Genomic DNA, 26,237 nt, shown 5'->3' with positions numbered 1-26,237 from the left:
AAGTGTTTAATCTCAGTTCAAACCCTTACTTCCTGTGTGACACATCTGCCCAGCTGAGAAATAAGTCGGTGTGTGCAAAGTGCACATAGTGCCTGGCACACAGTGCTCCATGCAGGCGAAGTATTTCTAATTTATTATGCCAAGCTTAATATACCTCATGTCATTTGATCCTTAAAACACCCTGCATGCATTAGACATTAATACCCATATTTCCCAGAAGTGTTAACAAGATAAGGCAGGTAAAGAAATTTACCCAAAATTATACACTATTGGCTGAACTAAGCTTCAAACCTTAAAATACTTGTCTTCAAAGGACTTCATGATTACCCTCTGGGCCATGCGTGATATTTGATTGGAAATGGAAACTGATTTCATTTTCATTTCTTCATACACACATGATCTAGTCAAACAAATATTTCCTGGAGCCAGCCCAATTGCGTAGTGGTTAAGTTTGCGCAGTCCACTTCTGTGGCCCAGGGTTCACAGCATCAGATCCCGGGCATGGACCTAACACCCCTCATCAAGCCGCACTGGGGCCAGCATCCCACATAAAATAGAGGAAGATTGGCACAGATGTTGGGTCAGCAAAAAGTCTTCCTCAAACAAAAAGAGGAAGATTGGCAACAGATGTTAGCTCAGGGCCAATCTTTCTCACAAAAAAAATGAAGGTGTGTCCCTCCTCCCCCGTGACGGGGTTGCTCAGGAACATATAAAGCGCGTTTCCGAGCGGCGGGCAGCCTCAGGGCGCCCGGCACCATGTGGGTGTTCATGCCCATCGCTTTTGCTGGAAAGCTGCTGAGTGCTTTCCGGCTGCAGCTGAGCTATGTATGGAGCAGCCTGGTGTCCCTGCTCCTCGGGCTCAGGGCAGCATTCCGGCTGGCCGGGACTGAGAGCAGCCGGCACCAGAGCAGGAAAGCAGCAGCCGAGACCAGAAGGGAAGAGGAAAAGGGCATGAACCAGCCCCCCACCCCCCTCAGCGTCAACTACCACTTCACCCGCCAGTGCAATTACAAGTGTGGCTTCTGCTTCCACACGGCCAAGACTTCCTTCGTGCTGCCCCTCGAGGATGCCAAGCGAGGGCTGCTGCTGCTTAAGGAGGCCGGTGAGTCCCTGGTCCTAGAGAGAGATCAGGGGGCTCAGCCACCAGGTGCTGGGCTCAGAGAAGAGGGGCTGGGGGCACTCCAGCTGGGGGCTGCAGAGCTTCTCTAGAACTTGAATCCTTTCCCATCACACAGTGAGGATGCCATCCTGTGAGACAAGCTTAAGGGGAATTTGGGTAGGGGTACCTAAGCCTGCCTAAACCCAGAGTCCGCTGGCATGGTGGGGAAGTGGAGCAAAGCCGTTCCCCTGCCGCTTCTAAGTGGGCAGAGGTCCGTGGGGATGGCCAAGCTCCCCGTCCACCCAGCGTTTGGAAAGAGGCAGGCTGGGAAGGTCGTGCTGCTTTCTAAGTCTGTCCAAAGCACTGACTGACTGGGGTTTTCCAGAAACAGTTCATGAGAAAGGTGGAAAACCAATACAAAAACTTTGACTTAAGAACTGCAAGATTTGAGTCTTTTATTTTGGTTCATTTATGTGCTCTTAATACGAAACTAGTAAGAAACTATGCACAACTCAAATACAGCAATGACTTTGTTCTCAAGACTTGCCTGCTAAACTTCCCCGCATTAGTAACTGCAGGCATCGCAGAGAGAGCTCAGCTTGTCCAATTAGAAGGCAGCATCTTCCACTCCACATCTATTCTGCCTTCACTCCTTGTCTTCCTCTCTTTCCTAGAGCATCTCCTGAGCTAGCAACTTCAGCAACATCACCAACGCTTTTCTCAGCTTGTTTAAAGTTTATACGGAAGTGTAATAACATGCACAAAGTTGCACACATCCTGAGGGTACAGCTCGATGTATCTCACCAAGTAACCACACTCAGGTAAATAGCATGCAGATCTAGAAGGAAAACATCACAGTGCCCAGAAGAGCATGCTCCCTTCTGGTTACTGCCCTTCCTCCCAAGCGTAACCACAAGCTCATCTTCTAACACAGAGATGAGTTTTGCCTGATTTTGTACTTTTACAATGAAGTCATACAGTTTGCACTTTATTGGATCTGACTTACTTTGCTCCCTGTTATGTTTGCTCGGTCATCCACAGCTGATCCCAGGGCAGACCCACCTTGCCGCTGTTCCCAGTGGGGTCTAGTCAGAGTCTCGCCATTTCTCACCAGGACTTCTCCTTTTCCTCTCATTGTCTCAGCTGTCCTGACTGAAGGCGCATTATCTTACTAAAATAGAGTTCTGATGCTTTAACTCCCCACTTAACTCTCGTGCGTGGCATCCAAGCCCAAATCCGTCAGCACAAGCCTGCAAGGCCCTGGGCAAGCTCGGTGTTGCCGTCAGTGTCCTCCACCCCAACGTCTTAGGTGTCCTGTGATGTGGGCACATCCTGTTAATCCCATTCTCCCTCAGCACCTGCAGCTTCATGCCTGTGCTGGTACCGTTCTCTCTCCCTGGAATGCGGGTCACCCCAATCCCTGTTGGGGAACTCTCAAAGCTCCTCAGGATTATTCCCGGTCCTCTTCACGCAGAAATCATACCCCCGTCCCCATCATTTGTGATCCTATGGCACTGGTTACAAACGCATATTAGAACACTTTTTAAACTGTGCTCCTGTGTGTTGTTTCATTGTTTCGTTTTTCCTGTCTGGGTCCCCAAGGAGTTTGAGTTCCAAGGTTGAATCTTATCGTTCTGTGGATTTTTGTGTCTAGCAAAACATCTAGAATGTAATAGGGACTTCCTAAATGGTTTTGGCTGGGTGAATTAATGCATGAATGAACGGATGAGAAGAGTTCCGGTGTTGTGGAAAGAACTTACGGTCCTGATCCACGCGGCCAGGGGTGAGCTCCTGCACCACCACTTACAAGATTTGTCAAGACATTTAACTTTTCTGAATCAGTTGAATGATTTTTAGATGTAGATAATAACGATAACTCATATACCAACCTCAAAAATTTGTTACAGGGGCCGACCCAGCAGTGTAGTGGTTAAGTTCGAAGGCTCTGCTTCGCGACCCGGGATTCACGGGTCAGATCCTGGGCACAGACCTAGAGCACGGCTCATCAAGCCAGGCTGTGGCCACGTCCACATAGAAAATAGAAAATTGGCACAGATGTTAGCTCAGGGTCAATCTTCCTCACCAAAAATAAAAAAAATAAAGTTGTTACAAAGCACAAATAGATGAATGCTTATGTATTTTTTATGGATTATAAACTATTACAGTTATAATTAATACTTTATATAATGACCTCAGGTTAGAGTAAGTCAAACCAAAGTTAATTAAAATTATTAGGGTATAGTATGGGTTATGTGTCCTATAAGTGAGATTTCTGGCTAATAGAGGAAAATCTATTTGGGTAATGATTAAAAATTTAAACTTATATTAAAACTTAAATTAAAATCTTTTATTTCAATGTGTATTATATTTAAAATTAAAATTTACTGCTCTGGCTGAAAATGCTTCTAAAATATATTATTTACTTCTCTGGCTTTTAAACAGAGAAGAATGAATAGAATTTAACCATTGTGAGCATCAGCTATCGATCTCGCTGTAATAGGATCGCTCTTGTATGCTAACACCATTGTGAATTAGTTGTTCCCTGTCTGAGATCTTTGCTACGTCTCTACATCCTGTTCCTTCAGCTTTCTCATTCTGTCATCCCCTCTAAACCTGCTCCTCGACTCATCAAGGGCTATGCCACTGGCCAATCCACTGTCTTGCTTTCTCCAGTTTATCTGTCCCTATTTAACCACACTTTTCAGGAATAATCTTTTTATTGGATTATAATGATCATCACACAAGCAGCTTCCTAGCATGTTGGCTTATAAACAGTGAGGTGATATAATTTATTACGGTCCAATCGTAGACACATCCGAGAGCCAAAGGGGATGCTGAAAAGAATGAGCATGTGATTTAGTCAACCGTAAACTGGACTGTTCTGGGTGAGCTGGGATGAAGGGTGACCCTACTGAGGAAGATGGAAGGCTACGGAGCCTGGGCACACATCCTGGCTCCACTTTTCTCTAGACTTATGATCTTGAGTAAGTCAAGCTCCTTTCTGGAGCTCAATTCCTGCAACTACAAAGCAAGATACTAATTCCTTCCTCGATAGATTATTTTAAGGATTAAGTGAGTGTTTTAAACGTGTTACCTTGGGTGGGGTACAGGGAGTCCAGATGCAGATCCAGAAGGAGAGAAACTGGGAAGAGTTTCACAGTTTTGTTCCTCACAGTTTCTTGTGAAGGACACAGTTCGCCCCCAGGGACCAGGGGATGTCCTGGGGTCAGCCGGCAGGCAAAGGGACGGGGGACTGTGGACAAGAGCCTTGATTGTGATTTCCGCGGGAGGGAACAGAGAGCGTAGGGCCAGCTGGCTTAGCGTGGGCTAGTTGGAGTCATTTCAGCAGGCTCTGGGCATGGGGCTGGCCCTGAAGGGCGGTGTACGGTGCCTGGTGTGAGAGCCCAGTGGAGAACGTGCTCGGAGTGTTGACTGAAATGGCTGCTCCAGAAGAACTGACCAGCTTGTAGCCATGGCCTCACCACTGGGTCAGGACAGCATTTTAAAAACTATACTACATACAGTGTGATGGCACAAATTAAACTTCCAAGCACGGTATTAGGGATTAGGTAGGTACAAAGTGTTCTGAGTGGGTAGATTAACAACGTTCTCAGCGAACTTTGTGGGGTGTGGTGCTGCTTGTGCCTTAGGAAGTTCCCTGGACGCCTCTGCTATTCTCATTGGTGTTTCTGTTTCCTTCCTATGACCAAGTCTGTGCTGGTCTTACTGGGCCTGGTGCTTGCTCCTTGGGTCTCTGATTCTCACATCTGTTAATATTTCTGTGATTTGCCGTGCCCTCCTCCCGCTCCTCTCCATCTTCTGTCTCTCCAAGGCTTCCGTCTCTAATTTGAGATGCTGGCTTATGTCTGTGCTTTAAGCACCATCAGAATTCTGTGATGTGGGCATTTAAAACTTCACTTAGAGGAACGAGCTGCTTACTAGTTAAGGCTGCATTCTGGAAATGAACAACTATGATGTGGGCCACGGGCAGAGAGCATCTACTAAAGACTCAGTGAACTGAAGAGAACTGAATTGAATTTAAAATGAACTCCACTGTGACAATATCACCATATAAAAATCTGAAATTTCAAGATATTCTGGGCCTTCTAGTTAATCATGGCATATTTATTTCCATTTCCTCCAATCTTTCCTCTACTCCCCTAAAGTTATAGAAAAATAATTGAAAGAAGGGGAATAAACCCACAGAGAAATGAACACACAGCTGTTGTAACTGAGTGATGCACCTGGGCAGCTTCAGCGTGTGTCTGCAGGAGGAAGGGCCTCAGGAAGCTCACCATACAGCCCCGGAGAACGCAGGAAACTTCAGAAGTTGGCACCTGTGTCACGCAGAAGTAAGGCAGTGAGTCAGAAGTGAGGGTGAGGCAGGAAGGAGGCAACAGGCTGGAGGCAGGCCAGCTGCTCTCCCCGCCATGGTCAGATGAGGCCCCTCTTAGTTCCTGCAGATGAGAGAAGCATCCTTTTCTGAAGGATCTGGACCCCACGGGCTGACCCTCAGGGGCAACTGAGCAGGGAGGAGGGGGAGAAGGGCACCACACTGAATCTAGAGGGCTAAGTGCAAGTCAGCCTGCGGACATTCCCGGGGGGCAGGCACCTGGCACATGAGGCATAGGAGGAGAGAAAAGAGTCTTCTTGCGGAAACAGAATGGCCCAGAGGAAAGACCAAGGACACTGGCATCTGGAGCATTATCTAGTGAATAAGCTAGATCACCTCTCTAGCACTCTGGGGTGGAACTGTCCGCGTGAGCAGACCCCCTCCGTCATCCCAGAAATTCCATCCAGCTCTTTTGTGCTTCATTCAAATGTGAATGGACAAATAAAACGCCACAATAAAAGGCCGACGAAACAAGTAAACAGGGAAAACAAAAGAAGAAGAGAACTCCAAAAAACCTATAATTGGCAATCAGAGAGAGATGACAGAAGGAATTACATATATGAAATAACGCAATGCTGAAAAAAGGAAAAGTTAGAAGATGGGAGAGTTCGGAGAACTAAAAATTGGATTTCTAAAATTAAAATTTTACTAGAAAGGCTAAAAGATAGTCTTAGAAAAATAGGACAATAGGAACAGGAGAGACAGGTGGAAGGAAAATAGTGGTTCAACACAGAAGCTCCAACATGCCAGTAATAGAATTTCCCAAGAGAAAAAGAAATTTGAGAAGAGGTGGGAATCATCAAGCAAGTAATGTAGGAAAGCTTCCCACAACAGAAAGAGCTGCGTTTTTAGATGGAGGGCCTTCCAAGCGTCCAGAGCAAGGAACAGAGACAGATTCCACTAAGGCACAGCATCCTGAAATTTCAGAACATTGGAAAGGAAACTTCTGGAAGGGCAAAAGCCATGTACTTAGAAAAGATCCTAAATGAGTGATACCAGACTTCTGAACAATCACATTAAAACCTAGAAGACAATAAGTAATGCCCTGAAGCTTCTGTGTGAGAAGTGATTTCAATCAGAATATTGTACCTGGCCACACTTGATCACAAGTGTGTTTGGAAACATACAAGTCCTCACTTTAATTCATATTTTATGCTTTTTCAGGAAACTCCTGAAAGAATTTTCAAAAATAAGGGAGTAAACCCAGAGAGAGGAGGATGCAGATTCCAAGACAAGAGGCATCCATTCCATGGAGGTGGGGTGGAGAGGGTCATCCCAGAACCACGAGGAATGATGTCCCAGGGATGAGAGCCCAAGGGCAACCATTCTCCATGGGGAAAGTGGCTTCCTGTTTGCAAATCTGTGGGATACCTCCTTGCACCCTGTAGCTTCTAAGCAATTCTGTCATCTGTGCCACTAATTCCTGCTTTGAAGTGCATCTATTTGAAAATCGGGGGGAAAACACAACTTCAGGTGACCTTTTTCCTGGTGAGGCCTTGGATTGTATACATGCTTATTTCCACAAAGTGAGGCTGAGCAGGGACCAGGAGTCAAGGAGAGAGAACAGTGAGGAGTTATTTCATTCTGTTCCATTAAGGAAATAGTACTTTTGTCATTAAAATAGTAATGGATGTTTGTGAAGTAGAAAAATAGAAGGAAAAAATCATTTTTCCTCTCTCCCAGGCATGGAGAAGATAAACTTTTCGGGCGGAGAGCCGTTTCTTCAGGACCGGGGCGAATACCTGGGCCAGCTGGTGAAGTTCTGCAAAGAGGAGCTGCACCTGCCGAGCGTGAGCATCGTGAGCAACGGCAGCCTGATCCGGGAGAGGTGGTTCCGGAGCTACGGTGCGCTTGCTGGGATGGCACTGTAGTTGTTGCCACTGTTAGCGTTGGGTACTCTCTTTCCTTCCATCCTGGCCCTTAGGCCAGGCCTGCTGGGGACCAGATAGGAGGAAACATCCAACTTGCTCATTCTAATCTCCGCTCAAGCTGTGCCTGGAGTTACGGCAGTTAGAGTTTGGTGGGGCTCTGAGTGAACAAGTGTGGCAAGACAGAGAACACAGCATATTAGTGAGCATAACTCTTCTGCACATTTCAGTTTAGCAAGTATTAAGGCCTATGGCTTTAGCTTAACTACTGGCAGGGAAAGTTAACATGGGTGACAGTTTTGCAAGCCCAGGCTTTATTGCTTGTTTGCTATTAATGTTTAATTTAAAAAATATTTACATAAATAACTATGTATTATATTTATACATAATTTATACATAATTATGCATAATTATGCATAATTTATAGATAACAAAAATGTGTATTATATTTATACATAAATAACTATGTATTTTATTAGGCTCATGTATTAATTAAGTAATTGGACTGAAACAGTCATTCTCACCTTTGGTTGTACACTTGGCTGCTGAGGAACTTTTTTTAAATTTTTTTTAAAGGTTGGCCCTGAGTTAACATTGGTTGTCAATCTTCCTTTTTTTTTCTTCTTCTCCCCAAAGCCCCCAGTACATAGTTGTATATTCTAGTTGTAGGTCCTTCTAGTTGTGCCATGTGGGACGCCACTACAGCATGGCTTGTTGAGTGGTGCCAGGTCCACGCCCAGGATCCGAACCAGCGAACCCTGGGCTGCAGAAGCAGAGCACACGAACTTAACCGCTCTGCCGTGGGGCTGGCCCCTGCTGAGGAACTTTAAATAAATATCTTTGTTGGTACTGGACCCCAGAGAGGTTATGTCAGAACCTCCTGATGTGGGGGCAGGCCAATTTGGGGGGACTCCAAGGGATTCCAGTATGCAGCCAGGAGTAGAAACCACTGATTGTAAGATTGCTGAGGTCCCTTACAGCTAAGTTTTACAGAGACATAACATCTGCTCTAAGGAACTTACGAAGCACTTGAAAAATGTTAGCTATTATTACTGCTACCGTTGTAGGAGACAGTTGGAACCTAACTCTTAGAGTACAGTTTTCTATTCTTGCTTTGTATGAGCTGTTTGAGCCTTGAAATCATTCAAAGGGTAGTTGCATTTATGATCTGTGGGGGATGTTCACAGGAAATCTCTGACCAAATGCCCCTTCTGAGATGGTAAGGAAATGGACATGGTGGGGAGGGGAGGTTGCGCATGTAGGTAGTATAGCCCATATGATGAAGGTTGAGCAGGAAGAGAAGATTCACAAGTTTCAGGTAGAGGTGAACCAGGGAAGACAAAGGCAATGGATTAAAACTGAAACATCCATAAAGGGAGTCACTTCATGAGACCAGGGTCAGAGTTCTGAAGTAAGCTTTGGGAACCACATTTACAGAATAAAAAGAAAGGTTTAAGGAGCAGGTGTGAGCAGAGAATAATTGGTCATGTTTGCAGGATGTGGACCTGGCAACGCTCTCCCTCCAAAATTGCTCCATCTGCTTGTCAGTGTGCTGTGGAGAGTAGAAGCCAGGAGGGTCTCTGCCCTTCAGGGTCAAAGGCTCAAATGCTTGTATCAGGGAGGCGGTGTCATTAGTGACTTTGAAGTGTGTAAGAAAAACCAGCTTCAATGGGAGAGAGATGATGAGAAAGTGTGAAGACTGTGAAGAATTGGAAGCATCATGCCCTATTATAGCGGACAAGTGGACAGCCAAGTATGAGCTTCCATTGATTTCAGTACTGTATGGGAGCTTAGCATAGGGTTGCCATATCCTCACATTGTCAAAGACACATCAGAAATCTACATTCTATCTTAAATCCAACTTGAAATATTTTCAGATGTTGTATTTACGTATACCTATGTAGTCCATTAGCCTCCAATTTTCTACCTCTGGTTGGAAGAACCAGGGATGGGTCTGTGTGCCTCAGGGGATGAGCGGACCTCCTTCAGAGCTCCCACTACCACTCTAAGTTTGGCAGCTTTCTAGGAGCACTCACTTAATAGCCAGTTATTCTCACGGCTGAGGTTTATTAGAGCAAAAAGATACAGAGCAGAAACAAGATGTGGATTGCCAGAGTCCAGAGAGGTCAGACAAGCTTCTGAGTCCTTCCCCAGCCAGGGACACACAGGTGTGCTTTGTCTCTAGCAGTGAGTGACAGGGACATGTTTGGAATGTCTTGGCCCAGGAATGCTCATCTGAGTTTTAGAGTCTGAGGCTTTTATGCAGGGCTGGTCCCCTAGGCAAATATTGCCATGCAACCAGCCATCGTAACTGAAACTCAGGGCCCACAACAATGAAACCAGGTACATCATGAACCTTGCTGAAGACTCCTGACGACTCTCGACAAGGTGAGTTTACACGCCCCATTGCCCCAGGCATACACACATCATCAAGAAGTGACATATAGAACATTCTGGCAGTCATATAGGCAGGAGTTGGCCCGGATTCTATCATGGTTCCAGGCTCTCCTGGGGACATGCAGGGACTGAGCAAACAGATCTGCTCTGTGAACTGTTTCTTCACAGGGCTTTGATAAGCAAATCTGAGAACAGGAGAGGGGATATCATAGTAGCACATAGTAACACAGCAAAAGCTGGGGAGGTGGCAGAAACAGCAACTGACGTAGAGCTTCTCAGGCAGCTTGGAAATCCACTAAGTAGGGCATTAATATAACTGATGGGTCTCTATTTTGGGGGTTTTGAACTTCCTATTTGGTTTGGTTGGAGACCACCTGTTAAGTAAGTTGCCTTTTCCCCATATGCTATACCATTAGGAATTTATTTGAGATCAATTTTTAGAATATTTTGGTTGTTTTAAATAATGACCAATATCTCTATTCTGACTTCAGTTTGTACTAGATGCTTTGAGCCTGTAAAAGAAGTAAAAGACAAGTGCTTGCCCTTGGAGAGCCTAGAGTCTGGTTAGGAAGATGAGACACCCAGGATGTACGATTAGGTAACAGATTGTAACTCACCTTAAGTCATAGTTCAGAGTTCAGGACCATCAGTCACTTCTGTCTTTCTCCTGGGAAGTGGAGGCCATACATGTGGCTAACATCAAATTAGCCACCCCATTGAAGTTAAAATTACTCTCCAATTGTGAAGTTAAATAACGGTTGCTTAAAGAGTGTTTGGAAGCCCTAGTTTCTATAACTGAAGAGCAGTTTTTAGAATTGACTTTGCAGTCAATGCTGCATAATTACTATAACTAGGAAAACTGATACTGAATCAACTGCGAGGGGTTGGCCCGTGAATGACTGGGCAACAGAGAATGCCTGTGCTTAACAGGCAGGTGGATAGTGTGGAGCAGCAGAGGAAATCAAACAGTGGAAAGTAAGGCAGAGGAGAAAGTAATGTTACAGAAACCGATGGAAGAGAGGCCAAATTGAAGATGATGCTCACTGATGTTTTCTGTGCTCCAATTTCAACCCACTTTCATGGCTCTTAATATGTTCCATTTCAGGGAGGGGCGGTTTACACCCTGTCTCCTCCACTGAACTCCATTCCCTCATGGCTTTCTCAGCATCTGATTCAGCTGTGGCTGAAATACCGTAGGGTCTCTATAAATAGTTAGATGATGAATCAAATACACAAAAGAAGTCAAGGAGAAGCCAAAGAACTTGCCAAAAAATATTAGGGTTCTACAGAACAAGTTTATTTATGTGATGAGAAAAAGAGAAGTAAATCTGTAAATGCTCCTACATATGGCTGGAGGTGCCAAAAGATCTCCCTGCTTCAGAAGTTACATGATTTGGATGCAGGAATTAATGAAAAACCTCATTTAAATATATTGATAAATGTCCACAAACACATGCAGAGTTTTAGAACAGTCGAACGTAAGCATGTCTATCATCTCATTATGTGTATATATATATTTTCAAGATTATTTTACACAAGTACCCAGTATAATTCACATTTCAGTGAGTTTTGTGGGTGTGAGGAAAAGTATCTTTTGAAAAATTGAAAGAGATACAAGCAAGATATGTTTTTTCATAAAGAGATGTAAACGACCTGTAGGGCTTGGTCTTTGAATGGAAAAGTTTAAAGATGATCATTTTCCCTCAGCTGAATACTTGGACATTCTCGCCATCTCCTGTGACAGCTTTGACGAGCAAGTCAACGTCCTCATTGGCCGTGGTCAAGGAAAGAAGAACCATGTGCAAAATCTTCAAAAACTGAGGACGTGGTGTAGAGATTATAGAGTAGCCTTTAAGATAAATTCTGTCATCAATCGATTCAACGTGGAAGAGGATATGAGGGAACAGATTAAAGCGCTGAACCCTGTGCGCTGGAAGGTAAGTTCATGGTGTTGCGTTTGCTGATTATAACTAAGGAAACGTTCAGGAGAGACTTGTCTCAGTGAAACTGAGAACGATCAGGATACAGAGAACTCGGCCTCCTGAGCCAGCTGGGGGATCCGGTCCTTGGTCCTTCTTTCAGCTCCATTAGACGTTAAACTACTTACATTCTCTTTGGCTCAGTTTCTCCTGATGAAAACCAATTCCCTTCCGGAATATGGAGAAGATAAAGGTCAAAAGATTTACCAAGTGTTTGGAGATGTTCTGAAGAATATGTCCATAGAAAGCCTAACTTATGTGTATTTATTAATATAAGACTGGATGGCCCCTTAAAAGTCTGGCTTATTTATAAGTGGATATATGTTCTTTGTAAATGCTGATGGTAATAAATTTTTCATTGAATTATTAGAAGATATTGGGGGCAAGGTCATCCCAAAGTTTTGGCAAAATTCCTTTCCCAAGACCCGTGCTTTAGGACTGGCTCCACTATCGGCTCCCAACAGGTCCAAAGTTTGAATGCACGAGGCCATTCTGGGGTATACGTATAGCACCCACCATGTGAAGACACTTTCGATAATTATAAATTAAGGTTTTGTGCCCTGGCTGTTCTTCAGAATCAACTCGGGGGACTGTTTGAAAAGCGGCTTCTTGGGCCTCATCCCACACCCACATTCTTTAAACAGGGCCCTGTGGGAGTCAGACATGAGCAAGAAGGCTTGCATGAGTATGTAGTTTTAGCAGGCTGCCTTGAAGATTGTTATGTAGCTATCCAAAATCTGTGCCTGGACCCCAGAGTAGATGCAACTAAGTATAAGATGTAAAATTCAATTCGACAAAGGTAGAGAAATGGGGAAACTCAGGTAATGTAAAGCTATGAGTGCTTAAATAATATGGGGAGGTGAAACAGGCACAGTTTAATTCTGCCAAAGTGCCAGGAAGGCTTCATGTAGGAGGGGGTATTTGGCTGTGCTCTGAAAAATGGACAGAATTTCCACAGGTGGGGAAGGCCTGGGGAAAGAGGTCTCCTCCAGACAAGAGGGCGCACCACACACAGAAAACCCTCCCTTTCAAAGCTACCTGGGCTGGGTTTTAAATCCTGTGTTGGCATTCAGAATAGAGTTAGGGAGATGAGGAAAGAAATTATTATTTTCCTGAGGTTATCCTGTAATATGTGGAAATGGGTTAGAAGAACCTGCAATGTTACTTCTTAAATTTTTAAATTAGTATATTGAACTTGAACTTTGATTACATATATAAGTGAGCTGGAATATCAGCCACCCTCCCAGGCCTAGGAGGAACTGGAAGAAAGCTAAAGAAGGAGAAATTATATGAGGAACGGGAGCTATGATCCAATAGGGAGGGACAGACCAAGGCCAGGGGCCCAAGCTCCAAGTTCTTAGATTTTCCTTCTAGAACCAACCCCCCAGGCACCACTCTCATTTTCCTACTCCCGCTTCTCTGCTCCACTTCTTTTGCTGTTAGTATCTTCCTCATTATTCTCTTTTCAACTTTTATATGTATGTTTTCTTCTCATACCTTTGGTTTCCTCGTGTCTCCTTGTCACGTTTCTAATGCATAGTTTTTTTCCTCCAATCTTTTGACTTCTGCTCTGGCTTCCCCTTGCCTGATTCACTACAGAATTGCCTTTCAAAACCCTGACTTTTTTGGAGGGAGAGGATTAGCTGTTGCCTGTTTGGAAAACAGTTTCCTCATCACATTCTTGATGTCTGCAGGCTGCAAATTGATGTAAATCAATTGTCCTGGATCAGGTTCTTGTGTGATTACTCACGTGGTTCAGAACCTGGTTTCCCAAGCTGCCTCCTCCTGGTTGCCCCTGGACTTGCAGGTGCCGTCAGCAGTACCTCAGTGCTGAGCCACATGGTATTTGTCAGCAGGGGGTTTGCTGTCACCTGTGGGCTTGCTCCACTGGCAACAGAGAGGGCTTCGCCTGACCCTCCCCATCCAGTCCCACCGCCCTCCCACTGCTCTCCCTCAAGCTCCCGTGACATGATTTCCTCCCAAGAGACCCTTCCATTCTAGCTGGCAGATTCTGGAACGGAAGCCACCAGGGAAAACACCCATGTGTATCTTCATCATCTGATACTCAGTCAGCTTGGGATTCCAACTTGTGAGAAAGGCCATCCTCCCTGCCACCTCTATCTCTCCTCACCCTGTGCCAGCACTGGAGATGAGTGCTATGGGTGCAAGTTGAGTGGCATCCTCTCCCAAGATGCTCACAGCCTACTGAGGAAGACAACCATGAAAGCAAATGTTGAAAGTACCATGTGAACACGATCAGCAGAGGCAGGTGTCAAAGGAGTGAGCAAGAAAGCAGTATTTAGGGCATTTTAAAATGACTTCTAAACTGACTAAAATGTGAATTAAATCCCATGTAGAATCTCCCCCCTTTACGTGAAAACCTCATAGACCTGGCTGTGTGCTGGGTCTGTCTCCGATCAGCCACTGTCACCTTGAACAATTCCCTGGGACCGAGTTTTTCCTTTTCAGATGATGACATTCCTCATGGTGGAAGGACACCTTACACACACACATTTATTTATTTACTTAAAAGAATGTTCAGAAATACTATTAATGGCTTGGGAAGACTGTCCTTATATATTAACTGAAAAACAAGCATATTCTAGAGGCCGTAACAAGGAAGTATGAAAATCAGTGGAAATAACAACATTTTGAAAATACTTATTTCTTGGTTTGGGGATTACAAATGATTTGTTTATTTTCTTGATGTTTTTGTATAGTCCGTATTTCCATCAATAAACATCTGTTATTTTGTAGTCTGAAAAAATTGGCTTATAAGACTAGAGCAAACATAATCTAGACCAGTATTTCTAAGTTTATATTTTAGGAATGTTTGTGCTTACTAAATTTTAGGGTGAGCTCTGGCTTCCCCAGTGCAATGTCTTTTTAGAATTTTCCTTAGTTTGATGGGTCTTCTTTGCTTAAGAGAGATGAAGCTTGGGTCAGGGGAAACAGCATTTGAGATGAAAAAATGATGGAAAATTCTTTACGAAGCAAACACCACACTTGTCTTTCAGGTCTTCCAGTGCCTCAGAATTGAGGGTGAGAACGCTGGAGAAGATGCTCTGAGAGAAGCAGAACGATTCCTTATCAGTGATGAAGAATTTGAAGGATTCTTACACCGCCACAAAGAGGTGTCCTGTTTGGTGCCTGAGTCTAACCAGAAGGTTGTATAAAGCAGAAATTGTTCTGTTCACCATCACACATTTAGATGACTCCAAAGAGGGAAATCTCTCCCCCCAGGGCTCCACACAGTCTTACTCGGGAGGGTCCCCGTGGAGGGGTGGAAGGAGTGCAGGCACAGGGCTGGGGCCCACCCTCGGCCCTGCGCCTTCCAGCTGTGGGCCTTTGAATGAGCTTCAGGTTCCCCATCCTGCAGTGGCTAAAATGGTACCAAGGAGGGCCGTATGAGGTTAGCGGTAATCTCTCTAGACGTCATACATGTAGGACAGGGTGCCTAAACAGGGGAGGGACCAATGCTACTACGTTGATATCAACACTATCACAGTATTTACTTCAGTTATCTTTATGGATAATTTTAAATGTTGGATAGAATGCAGAAGAAATGTTTCACTAATTCTTTAGTTTTCTAATGTGATTACAATTGGATAGATACATCCTATTAGCACAAATTTATCTGTTATGTAGATTAGACAACATTAGGCAAAGTGTGTCTACACTATGGAACTTCCAGGTGTTACCAGAGGCAGAATGAATTAGTGTGTTCTCAGAAGCTAAAGAAAAAAACCTCTTTGTTCAAAGGTCCATTACTGCAGTGTTAAGGGCAACAGTAAAAAATCAAAGAGAGTCTAATATTCAGCATAAAGAGAGCAGGTAAACTCGAATGTTCACAGTATGAAGTGTGATAGTGACCTAAAACCATATTTCAAAGAACATTAGGTGACAAGGATAAGTACTCATGATATAATATTAGGTATGAATGAAGAACAGTATGCAAAATTCATTTGGCTTTTAATCCTAAGGTGCAAAAGAAAAATGTGTATATACGTATCCCATGCTCATGCTGGAGTTGCACTTTAAAATTTTCTAAAATAAGTCGTTTTCTTATTTTTAAAAGTATTTAAAACTCAAAATGTTCTCCCACTTCCCACCAAAGAATACACATGCAGCATAATCCCACCTTATCAGCCTATCATATTAGGAACTCCAGAACAAAGATTTGTTCCTTATGCCTTTGACTTCTGAGTAATGTTGACTGGAGCATGAATAAGAAAATCTGTGCATGGGGGACAGGGCAACGTTTGAAAAGAACAGAGAAAGAGCAGAGGAGAAAACTCTCATATCCATGCACTATTTGATATGATTTTTTTAATCTTGTCTTAATTATGTAGCTAATGTGGGGGTCACAATAAGTGTGACTACTTTTTGAGCACTTCCTTTGCACGAGGGACTGGGAGCGCTTTCACAGACGCTCTGTGGGCCAGGCTTCATACCCTGGTTGTGGAAACAGTAAGGCTGAGTTGTAGGGTTAACTGACCTCACCTACATCAGAGGCAGAGCCTAGTCAGGGGCAAGCTAGAGTGTGGATGACGCCAAAGCCAGAGACACTTACTAGCTACTGAGTTTCAAACTCCAAAGTATGTTTCAAATGCAAACCCCAGAGGCTCCTGTTACAATGCAGATTCTGACTCAGCAGTCTGGGAGGAAGTCATTGAGAGGACATGACCCTTGATCTGGGCCCAGGAAATCAGAGGTTCCTCACCCCGTCCCCTGGCCTGGGTATGTATGTTCTGCCCACCGTTCCCACAGTGGGAGCTATTCCAAGGAGGCAGCCTTAAGAGAGCAGGGTGTTGTTGAGACCATCTGGATGGTAGACAGGACTGAATGCGGCTAAGGCCTCTACAGAAACTTTTAAGATTCTGGCAGGGGGTGCAGAGGTCTTCTCATCTAGCAGCTGCCCGAGATAAGCTTCATACATAAGTTCCCTTGCTTATTGCATCTGCCACCAACCCGTCTGGAGAGGTCTGCCTCTTTCTTTGGTCTCTCCTTGCCCTTCACATACAAAGGCCAGTTTCACATTTCACCCTGGAAGCTCCCGAGTTTGTGAATCAACAAGCAGGTCAGAGATGGGCCCTTTAAGAAGCTACCAGCTGAGGCCTCTGCTGCTGGCCCATCTCCAGATGGTCAATAGCAAGGTCTTGACCTGACCGTGCTCGGGATTCAGGAAACTATGGCCCCGGGGACAAGTCTGGAATGCAAGCTAAGAATGGTTGGGAGAAAAGCCAAAACAAGAGTAACATTCGAGGGGCCGGCCCTGTGGTCCAGTGGTTAAGTTCGCCTGCTCTGCTTCGGCGGCCCGGGGTTTCGCGGGTTGGGATCCTGGGTGCAGACATGGCACGGCTCATTGGGCCATCCCGAGGTGGCCTCCCACATGCCACAACTAGAAGGACCTACAACTAAGAATATACAACTATGTACTGGGGGTGCTTTGGGGAGAAAAAGGGAAAATAAAAAATAAAATCTTAAAAACAAAGAATAACGTTTGTGACCAGTGAAAATGATATGAAATTCAATTTTCAAGGTCCATAAATAAAGCTCCATTAGAACACGGTCACATCCACTCTTTAAGTATTTTCTATGGGGGCTTTCAAGCTATGTCTGTGGAGCTGATAGTTGCAACAGAGACTGTATGGCCTACAAGGCTGAAAATATTTGCTATTGGGCCCTTCACAGAAAAAAGTTTGCTGACCCTTACCTATAGGGGTATGTATGGAAGGCATAGCGACTGCAGGAGTACAGGTACACCGTCTGTAGACGGATAGAAGGCACAACTACGTACAAGTAATGTAAGGAATATTGAATGCTCAGGTAAGTTCCCAGGTAATAGCATTTAAGGGGCTCTGCTTTACACATTGGAAAAGGGAGAATTCGGTATGACAGACACAGCCACTGGGAATATTAAGTAATGAAGAACAGGGCTCTCCCACAGCTCGAGGAAATGGGAAAATTAGCCTAGGGATTTCAGTCAAAGGAGCTTTCAGGTGACCTCCGACCCCTTCAGCATGGGGCAGGGAATCCAGCCTGCGTGAATCTGCTGGAATCTGAATGGACACAATCAGATGGCCCTGGAGATGTGTGTTGGGTGGGGATGGGGCACCAGCAGATGGCTCACTTTGTAAGGGACGTGCCCAAAGACATTCAAGCAATATGAGAAACATGGAATCCAGAGGTAATAAAGCACAGACACACCGACATTTTAAGACAGACAGTGGGGCATCCACACAGAAAAATACACTTGAAACTAAATTTGTATTTAATTTCTCCTTTGCAGATGAAGGATTCCTACCTTATTCTGGATGAATATGTGAGTATTTTGAATGAATTATAAAATTATCACTTAAAAATTAATTAAGCAGGAATGCTAGAGTGGAGTTATAATGAGCATAGCCATTTAGTCCATATTTGTTCTTCTTAACCAGCATTTCACATTTTTACTCTCACTGCTGGGCATTAATATTAGAGCCCTTAATTCACTGTGTCAAGTTCTGAGCTAAGCACCTGGGCAGGCATTGGCTGGAACCCGGTCCCCATAAGTGCCCAAACCCCCAGGTCATGGTGTCTCCCGTGTGGCTATGGATCCGTGGACGTCACATTGAAGCTGACATCACACAAAGCAGATCCCTCTGTTACGCCATCTTGGGCTGGGAGTTCTCTGGCTACCGGGCACCCAGGGTCCATTGGAGGAAGGTCACATGTCACATTACCTTTAATTTCTCAGATGCTGCCAGCTTGTCCTCTGACTGATACGTCTTGGCTTTAGTGAGAAGAGGTTACAGTTTCTCTCCAAAAGTCGCTGATGCTCCCACTGCCCTCCATAGGAGAAGGAAATCCACCCTTCTCAAAAGTGGAAACAAATCACTTTCCCTTCCTCTTGTTTCTTTTCTCTTTCCTTCTTTCTTTGTCTAGATTCATAAACCTTTGCCAATATTTCTAGCAAAGGGCAAATAATTTCATTCAAAGACCTGTTTTTAAGAAATGAACTCCAACAAGAACAAAGGCTTCAATATTTCGTTGGGATTTGGTGTTTTGAGAAATGCTTATTGTGACTTTGGTATTTTATTATTCTCAACTTAATCAATGGTGCTTCACAGCTGTTTCGTTTTTTGTCAATGTGAGCTTTCCTTATGGAGCACAAGGGGAAAAGTAATCCCATGAATGTTCAGTTTGTGGGGTCAGATAGACAGGAAAAGTCAAACAGGATTTATTTTTGGAGTATCATGATTGGCTGGAGGTTTTGATCAATATTGCTCAACAAACTGGTCTCCACACAGTTGGAACAAACATAGTGGAACTAAAATTTGCTGTTGGCAGTTTAAGAACATTTGGATTCAATAAGTAATAGTAGGGCTTCTACAAAATGCTCAGTGCCATGGTAGGTCCTGAGAAGTGTGAAGACCTCGTTCCTACCTGTAAGGGGTTTAATAAAGGATAAAAACCAAGACCCTTAGCAGGGCATAGAAGACTCTTCTTGATCTGGTGCCCACCTGCCTCTGTAGCTCCTTTCTTATCGCTCTCTATCCTTCTCTCTAAAGAAGGTTTTGTTAATATGTACACGTATATATTCATGTACGCAGTTTTTATTCCAGCAATGTCACCTACCTATAATTTCCCAAACACACCATGCTAGTTCATGCTTCTGTGCTTTTGTAATACTGTTCTCTCCAACTTACAATTTCAAAACCCAATTCAGACATCAACATTTTTTGAAAGCCTTTCCTGATTAACCCCCTGCCCGATGGAGGGGCATGCCCCTCCTGTGGACATATATAATTCTGTTTATCACACACTTAATCAATTTAATGTGTTTATGTCAGTTAACGTGAGTTAGTTGAGTAGAGCGAGATTGTCCAAGGAGTTCAGCATCCTCTGTATAGAATCTGGCCACAGTTCTCAATAAATATTTGTTGAAATGATTGGAATATCAAAACTTGTCTTGGATGAATCCTCAAAATTGAGTTTTACAGGATAAATCATATGGAAATATCCCAATTTCTGTCATGAATATTCTAGATGCGCTTTCTGAACTGTAGAAACGGACGGAAGGAGCCTTCCAAGTCCATCCTGGACGTTGGAGTAGAAGAAGCTGTAAAATTCAGTGGATTTGATGAAAAGATGTTTCTAAAGCGAGGAGGAAAATATGTATGGAGCAAGGCAGACCTGCAGCTAGACTGGTAATGCTGGAAGTGGAAGCAGCCTTCAGCCCACCCGTGGGGACCTCTTACTCAGACTCTAACTGTCAGCAGTGCCTCCTGTTGGCGTTTCTTACTGGCCCCGAATCTGATATTCTATTGCACATGACATCTGATTATCTGTGGTCACTAACACATAAATAACTGGGATAACTGACATCCATTGACAATGCAAAACCATTAACTTTAGTTAATTAGCTTATTTTGGATTTGAATTTTTGAGCAGTGTTTACTGTCACTCCTGTATTTTCATTTCAATACTCCTGTATTTTCATTTATTTTTCCAGTCCTTTTGTTTGACGGAGTTGGTTCTTTTCTGCTAAATATCGAGATGCCAATGTTCAGATGTGGAAAAATTACAAAATGTCTTCCCTGATTATTTCTGCTCTTTCTTTTTCTGTCTTTTTTACCATTGCAATCTTGGACTTTTGATCCAGAAGTTTGAAAATAGTCAACAGATGTTTTGAAGAATAAGAAATGATAATCTTACCAGTCTTCAGTAAGCACCCAGAAGGGATCGTTCATCTGCTGATGCTCTGCACGGCCCCTGGCCCACGCTGACTATTCCATGAATGTTAGCTCTCTCTCTTGCTCTCTGTTCTCTTCCAAGATTCTTAGCAAAACCAAGATACACTTTACATTTCATGATGAAGTTGACACAGGGTCAGTGCTTGGGTTGCTGTGTGAACCTATTATTTAAGCCACACGAGTCCGTCAGGCAGAAACATGTAGCCTTGTTGAGTAGATGGTTGGCCCCAATTCTCTGAAAAGTGACAGCTTGCTGGATTGGCACCATCTGTTCTGAAAAAGCACTGGGTGAGTGTGTAGGAAAGAATGTGATGAAGAGTCTAGAATGTACCTGGATTTCATGTGAATAAAGCCGTGACACAATATAATATTTCTCAATTCACTTTGAATCACTTGAAATAAGGTATAATCTAGGTCAGGATGAGAAGATCTGGGGCCTTCCTTTTCTAGCAGTAAGAAAGAGCTTGAGGGAAGATGTCACTTAAACTGGGTCAGCGAACAGAATTCTCTCCTTCAGGAAATATCACATGCAGCTTGTTTACATGACCTAGACAGGATCTCATTGCCTGGAGAACAATAATTTCCTATCATTGTTTCAAGAGAGCAAAATCATGGGAAATGTTTTACCCAAGCAAAAAAAAAAAAAAGTTAATTTTAATCTAATTGCCATTCCCATGTCGCTCACTAGGTGGCATTTAAATGTTGCCTGATTCCATTAAGGCACAATGCAGAAAATCTGCTTCATCTTCTATTTTCAAGGCTTGCTGATTTTGAAAGGTTTGGTTTTTATGCTTTTTTTTCCTCAGAAAATATATTTATACCTCAAATTTTAAGTCACTATAATTCAAATGAAATCTGTTTGTGTCCCATCTAAAATAGCATAGGTTGTCATATATTTTCCCTTTTATTTTATTTTTGTAAGAGAAAAATGAATTGGAAGTTTTTTCCTTGTGGATTTTGATAGTATCTAAGCTATGATGATGTTAATATAATCAATATAAACATAAACAGATTTTTTACTTGACATGAGTGCATTTTGCTGATCTTTACATTTTTCAACATGAGTAAGTTCAGCAGAGAAAGATGCCATATGTGGAAGCACTGCAGGCGTTATCTGTGTACAGTAAGTGCTTGATCATTATTTTTTGAAATAAAATCTGAATCTGAAGCCCAAAATCTGCCCAAATCATCTGAGTTGGAATGAATTTCTCTTGAGCTAAGGGAAACTGTATTTCTCTTTTCCTGAAGGGAAATATAAAAGAAAACAGCAAACTGCACTTAAGAAATAAACTATTGTAAGTACATAAACACAGTCATTTTTGCACCACCACCCCCTTACTGAAGCACTGTCAGGATTTGCAAAGCTTTGATGTTTAAAATATTCAAATGTTCATTTTTCTTAAGGGGAGGAAACAGGGCCTTTTAGCATTAGAGTAAAATTCAAATACAGTATTTTGTCTTTTTCTTTTGGTTTTAAATATGAGTGTCAGTTTTGTGAAACATGTTCCTTTTCATTACGAAAACAAGGGACAATTTAACTGAGGTGTTTCAATTTATGTGTTAAGGGCAAACATTTTGTGATGCTTTTAATTATTGCTTAAGTTTACATTGTAATAATACGAATGGAATTTTGTCTTAAGAAACCGAGAAAGATCAGATATTAGTAATAGCATATTGGTTTAAAAAGTATGACTTCTGTCTGTTATTTAATGATAAATGATACGAAAGTTGCCTGTTTTTTTCCAAGTTTGAAGATGAGTGAAACCATCTGGCTGAATCATCTGAAATGGAGGCTCCTGTTCTTTACTTTCTGGAGTCTGGAGTCTAGTGGGTGGGTCGATAGAGAGAACCAAGATACTAAAATAAGAGAACAAAGTCACCATAAGGCTCTGTCAGGCAATAACTCATCGCATAGGCTGCCCTCTTATTGAAAGGTCTGTTTAGTCCACTGTGATTAAATGACTCACTATGCTGTAAGATCTTAAGTCTTTGTCTTGAGTGTGTATATGAGGTCTTAGTTTTTAGGGAAATATATCTATATGTAACTTTCTATGCTCATACGTGATACTCCTGAGTATTGGTTTGATATATTGTAAGATGCTGTAATATATTAAAATATTTTTTGTACCCTGCCTTCTCTCTCAGTGGGTCAATGTAATGAAGTCTCTCCTTGGTGTGTGTTTAAAGTAATTGCGTGCTTTTACAAACTTCCACTGCTAGAGGCAAGCACGTATTAAAAATCAACGAGGTTATCAATAATTAATAAGCACATTTCAGACAACCCACTTGGCAACAAGATTGAGTGGAGATGAGCCACTGGGGAAAATCTTCTTTGTATTCTAAAATGAAAGCCAGCATCTTGGGGACCTGGCGTCTGACCTGATCCCATGGGCAGGAATGACTTCCTGAGAGGGGCAGCAGGGCTAGCTCAGGCCTCCATACACTAGTGGTTGTAGCACCGCCGTTCTGAAGGTGACCTGGTCAGCAGTCCACGGAGCAGGTGTATGGCATCGCAGAGTCCTGAGGAGGTGCAGAGCTCACCCCTGACACCCTGGTTTCTAGCTGTCCATTCAGTGCCTGACCCTGAGAGGCATCTGCTCCACTAGCCTGTGAGTATCAAGTGCTGCTCTTGTGAGCCCACTCTTCCTCTCATCCCCTTTCCCAGCTCTCAGAGCCAAGGGCTCCACCTTCCTGGACCATGTCCACCTCATGCCCTCAGGCCTCAGACTGGCCTCTTCTGGCATCCAGCATTCTCTCAGACATGCCCCTGCACTTGACCTTGGCTTACAAGCACTCACTTCTTCAGGAAGGAGATGGCCTTCCTACCTTCCCCATCCCAGACGCCTGCCTACCCTGGGCTCCAGCCCTAGAGCACACGAGTCAGATGGGATCCAGGGGCTTGAGACAGTGGAGGAGACTCGAGGCAGCCTTAGTCCTTGATCATTGGCGCTGGGCTTCTGACAGCCACATTTGGGATGCGCAGCTCAACGTCCAGCCCTGTTGATCCATGCCCTCCCCAGTCAGAGGAGGAGGAGGGGAAATGACACCGAAAACCCACAGAGCAAGTCCTGCTCAGGGGCCCTGAGATGGGCTTGAAAGATCAGAAAGATGTTTATGATATTTTTTCATGATTCTAAAGATAACACACATTTGGAGTGTATTTGAAAAACAGAGTAAAGCAAACTGAAGAAAATAAAAATGACCCATAAGTGTATTACCCTGAGGTAACTGCTGCTTTCCTTCCTATCTTTCCAGTCACGCATGATTTTAATAGAACTGAGTTCATACTCAACTTTATTTTCCACGTAATATCTTCTGAAGGTTTTTAAAGCCAATTAGCTTTCTTATACTTCAATGAGAATAGCCAGTTTTTAGCATTTCACACTATAGATGAGAAGAGATTCAGAAAACCACAGTTAATTTGAAAAAAAAAAAATTCCTGGATTTGGTTTTTGAGTTGTTCACATATTTGCTTATGAATGTGAGTGTATCTCATGTTCTGGGAATTCACTTTATCTAGAAAAAATATATGTGATAATAAAATCAAAGATTTTCTGTGCAAACTCATTCCTGGATCATCTGGGAAACCGCCAGTAAAAAGTAAAGTAATTTATTTTTTCATTCAGGGCCATCTCAACTCATCTCTGTTCGATTCTGCTCCCAATTCCAATATGTGGGTTTTTTCCCTACATCAAGCGATTCTCTGACACCAGCTGGGTGTCCTAAATCCACCGCAATTCTGACACAATCCACCTGGAGAGAATGTCAGATCCTACAGGTTAAGAGCTCAGTCCCACAAGACTGTCCCCTTACCATTTCAGATGCCAGTTGCAAGTCCAGGTTGTCACCTGTGCTTCTGACCCACTGGCTGTAGATCAGAGGCTCCTTTCAATTAACTTGCTAGAGTGGCTCAAGGACCTCAGAGGAAAATTTTATTTACTTGGTTACCAGTTTATTACAAAAGCCTATAACTCAGGAACAGCCAGATGGAAGAGATACATTGGGCGAGGGATGGGGAAACAGCTTGGAGCTTCCATGCCCTCTCCAAGGGCACCACTGTCCCAGCAACTTCATGGATTCGCTGATCCAGAAGCTTTCTGGAACCTGTCCTTTGGGGGTTTTAGGGAGACTTCGTTACATAGGCATGATTGGTTAAATTATTGGCCACTGGCCGTCTATTCAACCTCCAGTCCCTCTTCACTCTGTCAATGGAAATAATCCATAACAAATCTATAAATGAAAATTTGGGTGAGTTTATTCTGAGCTAAACTCTGAGGACCATGGCCCGGGGCCTTTCTTCCTGAAGGAAGAAAGGGCACCGAAGAAATGGGGTGCACAGAGTGGTTGTATACCCCCAAACAGGCTGTTTCACATGTGATTGAAATGTCCCTCCCACAATAGTCACAAGATTGCCCTGTCAGCACAGCGCTTGATGGACACAGCAGGTAGTGGGTCTGCTATCTCAGAGGGCGCAGCAGGAAGCAATCTGTTGTCTGGAGCTGGGTGGTCACAGGTGAGCGCAGCAATCAGTTTCTAGCCTAAGGAAAGATGCTTAATCCTTAAGGAAATGCCAAGGTTGGGAGGGGGAGGGAAGTTGCACCTTTATCTCAAGGGCCTTTGTTCTTGCCATAGGGAATGTCTAAAGCAGATATAGAATGCATGCTCAGAGGCCATGGTCAGGCCCCTTTGGAAAGACAAGGTCAGGCCAAATTAGGTTTACACCAAATGGCTTCCTCATATACTCCAATATATCCTATTGCTCGCCATTTCTATTTGTCACCTCCCAGAAGGTTGGGGGTAGGACTGAAATTTCCAACCTTCTAATCTCATGGTTGGTTCCTGGCAACCAGCCCCCAATCTTAGGTGCTCACCAAAAGTTGCCACATTAACACAACAAAAGACGCCTCATTGCTGTCATCAGCTAGGGAATTCCAAGGGTTTGGGGGCTCTGTGCCAGGAAGTGGGCCAAAGGCTGGATATCTATTTCTTATTATAAATTACAACATCACACCCTGAAACCCCTGAGCTCCATGTCTGCATGGACTGACCTCTATTAGTTCTTTAGCTCGAGGTCTGTGTGGACCGGCCTTTATCAGTTCTCTCTTGGGATTTGGGTTAAATCAACTTTGGGAGAACTCCTCCTGATGAGGAATCTGTTACTGGGGTGTCAGAAATGCTGTGTATCCATGAGGTTGGAGCTGTGTATATTCATGAGGGACCCTCACTGCTCCTGGCATCATGCCTCAGATGTCACTTTCTCCAGGAAGCCTAACAGATAGCAGGCATTAAGTGTTGTTTGAATGGAACTGACCCGTCTTAGCTCCGGCTGCCATAATAAAACACCACAGACTGCTCGGCTTAAAAAAAAAGACATTTCTCACAGTTCTGGAGGTTGGCAGTTCAAGAGCAAGGTGCCCATTCAGTTCAGGGAAAGCGATTCCTGCTGGCCTGCCCTCACGTGGCAGAGATCCACTGCTTAGTAACACTTGAGGGGACTCATCAGGCTCCTCAGAGTGTAGACCGGTCAGAGCCAAGAAGGGAGGGAGACGTGTTCCCTCCTACCCCGCCACCTGAGACCCGGACTTCACATCTCCGGTTGGGTGTGGTGGTTATTTGTTTTAATCTGTGGAGCCTTCTCTTAATGATTAGATATTGTGAATGTTTCTTTTGGGGAAATGGGATACGACCCTACCCTGTGATCCTGTGATAAGAATAATTTCTCAGAAATACAGCCCAATAGATCCAACATTCCTACACAGATAT

The 26,237-nt window shown here is 43.7% G+C and overlaps 1 protein-coding gene across 1 annotated transcript; it reads left to right on the top strand.

Moving 5' to 3' along the window:
* Positions 1-574: 574 nt before the first annotated feature.
* Positions 575-22,598, top strand: RSAD2 (radical S-adenosyl methionine domain containing 2). The gene is made up of 6 exons (XM_046660293.1): positions 575-1,102; positions 7,176-7,337; positions 11,465-11,694; positions 14,754-14,903; positions 18,029-18,061; positions 19,768-22,598. Exons 1-6 carry the CDS (start codon positions 757-759, stop codon positions 19,930-19,932), a joined length of 1,086 nt encoding a protein of 361 aa, XP_046516249.1. The 5' UTR covers positions 575-756; the 3' UTR covers positions 19,933-22,598.
* Positions 22,599-26,237: the final 3,639 nt, after the last annotated feature.

Source organism: Equus quagga, chromosome 5 (genome assembly GCF_021613505.1).
Source record: "Equus quagga isolate Etosha38 chromosome 5, UCLA_HA_Equagga_1.0, whole genome shotgun sequence".
Lineage (NCBI taxonomy): Eukaryota > Metazoa > Chordata > Mammalia > Perissodactyla > Equidae > Equus > Equus quagga.
The sequence above is the reverse complement of the archived record's forward strand: the minus strand, read 5'-3'. Positions and strand labels throughout refer to the sequence as shown.

What these genes read in the sequence shown, in the direction of transcription:
- RSAD2 (XM_046660293.1), top strand. Translation starts at nt 757, where the DNA reads ATGTGGGTGTTCATGCCCATCGCTTTTGCTGGAAAGCTGCTGAGTGCT. An exon ending in TGAACCCTGTGCGCTGGAAG is followed by an intron (nt 11,695 to 14,753) that starts GTAAGTTCATGG and finishes CTTGTCTTTCAG; the next exon opens with GTCTTCCAGTGCCTCAGAAT. An exon ending in ACCTTATTCTGGATGAATAT is followed by an intron (nt 18,062 to 19,767) that starts GTGAGTATTTTG and finishes TGAATATTCTAG; the next exon opens with ATGCGCTTTCTGAACTGTAG.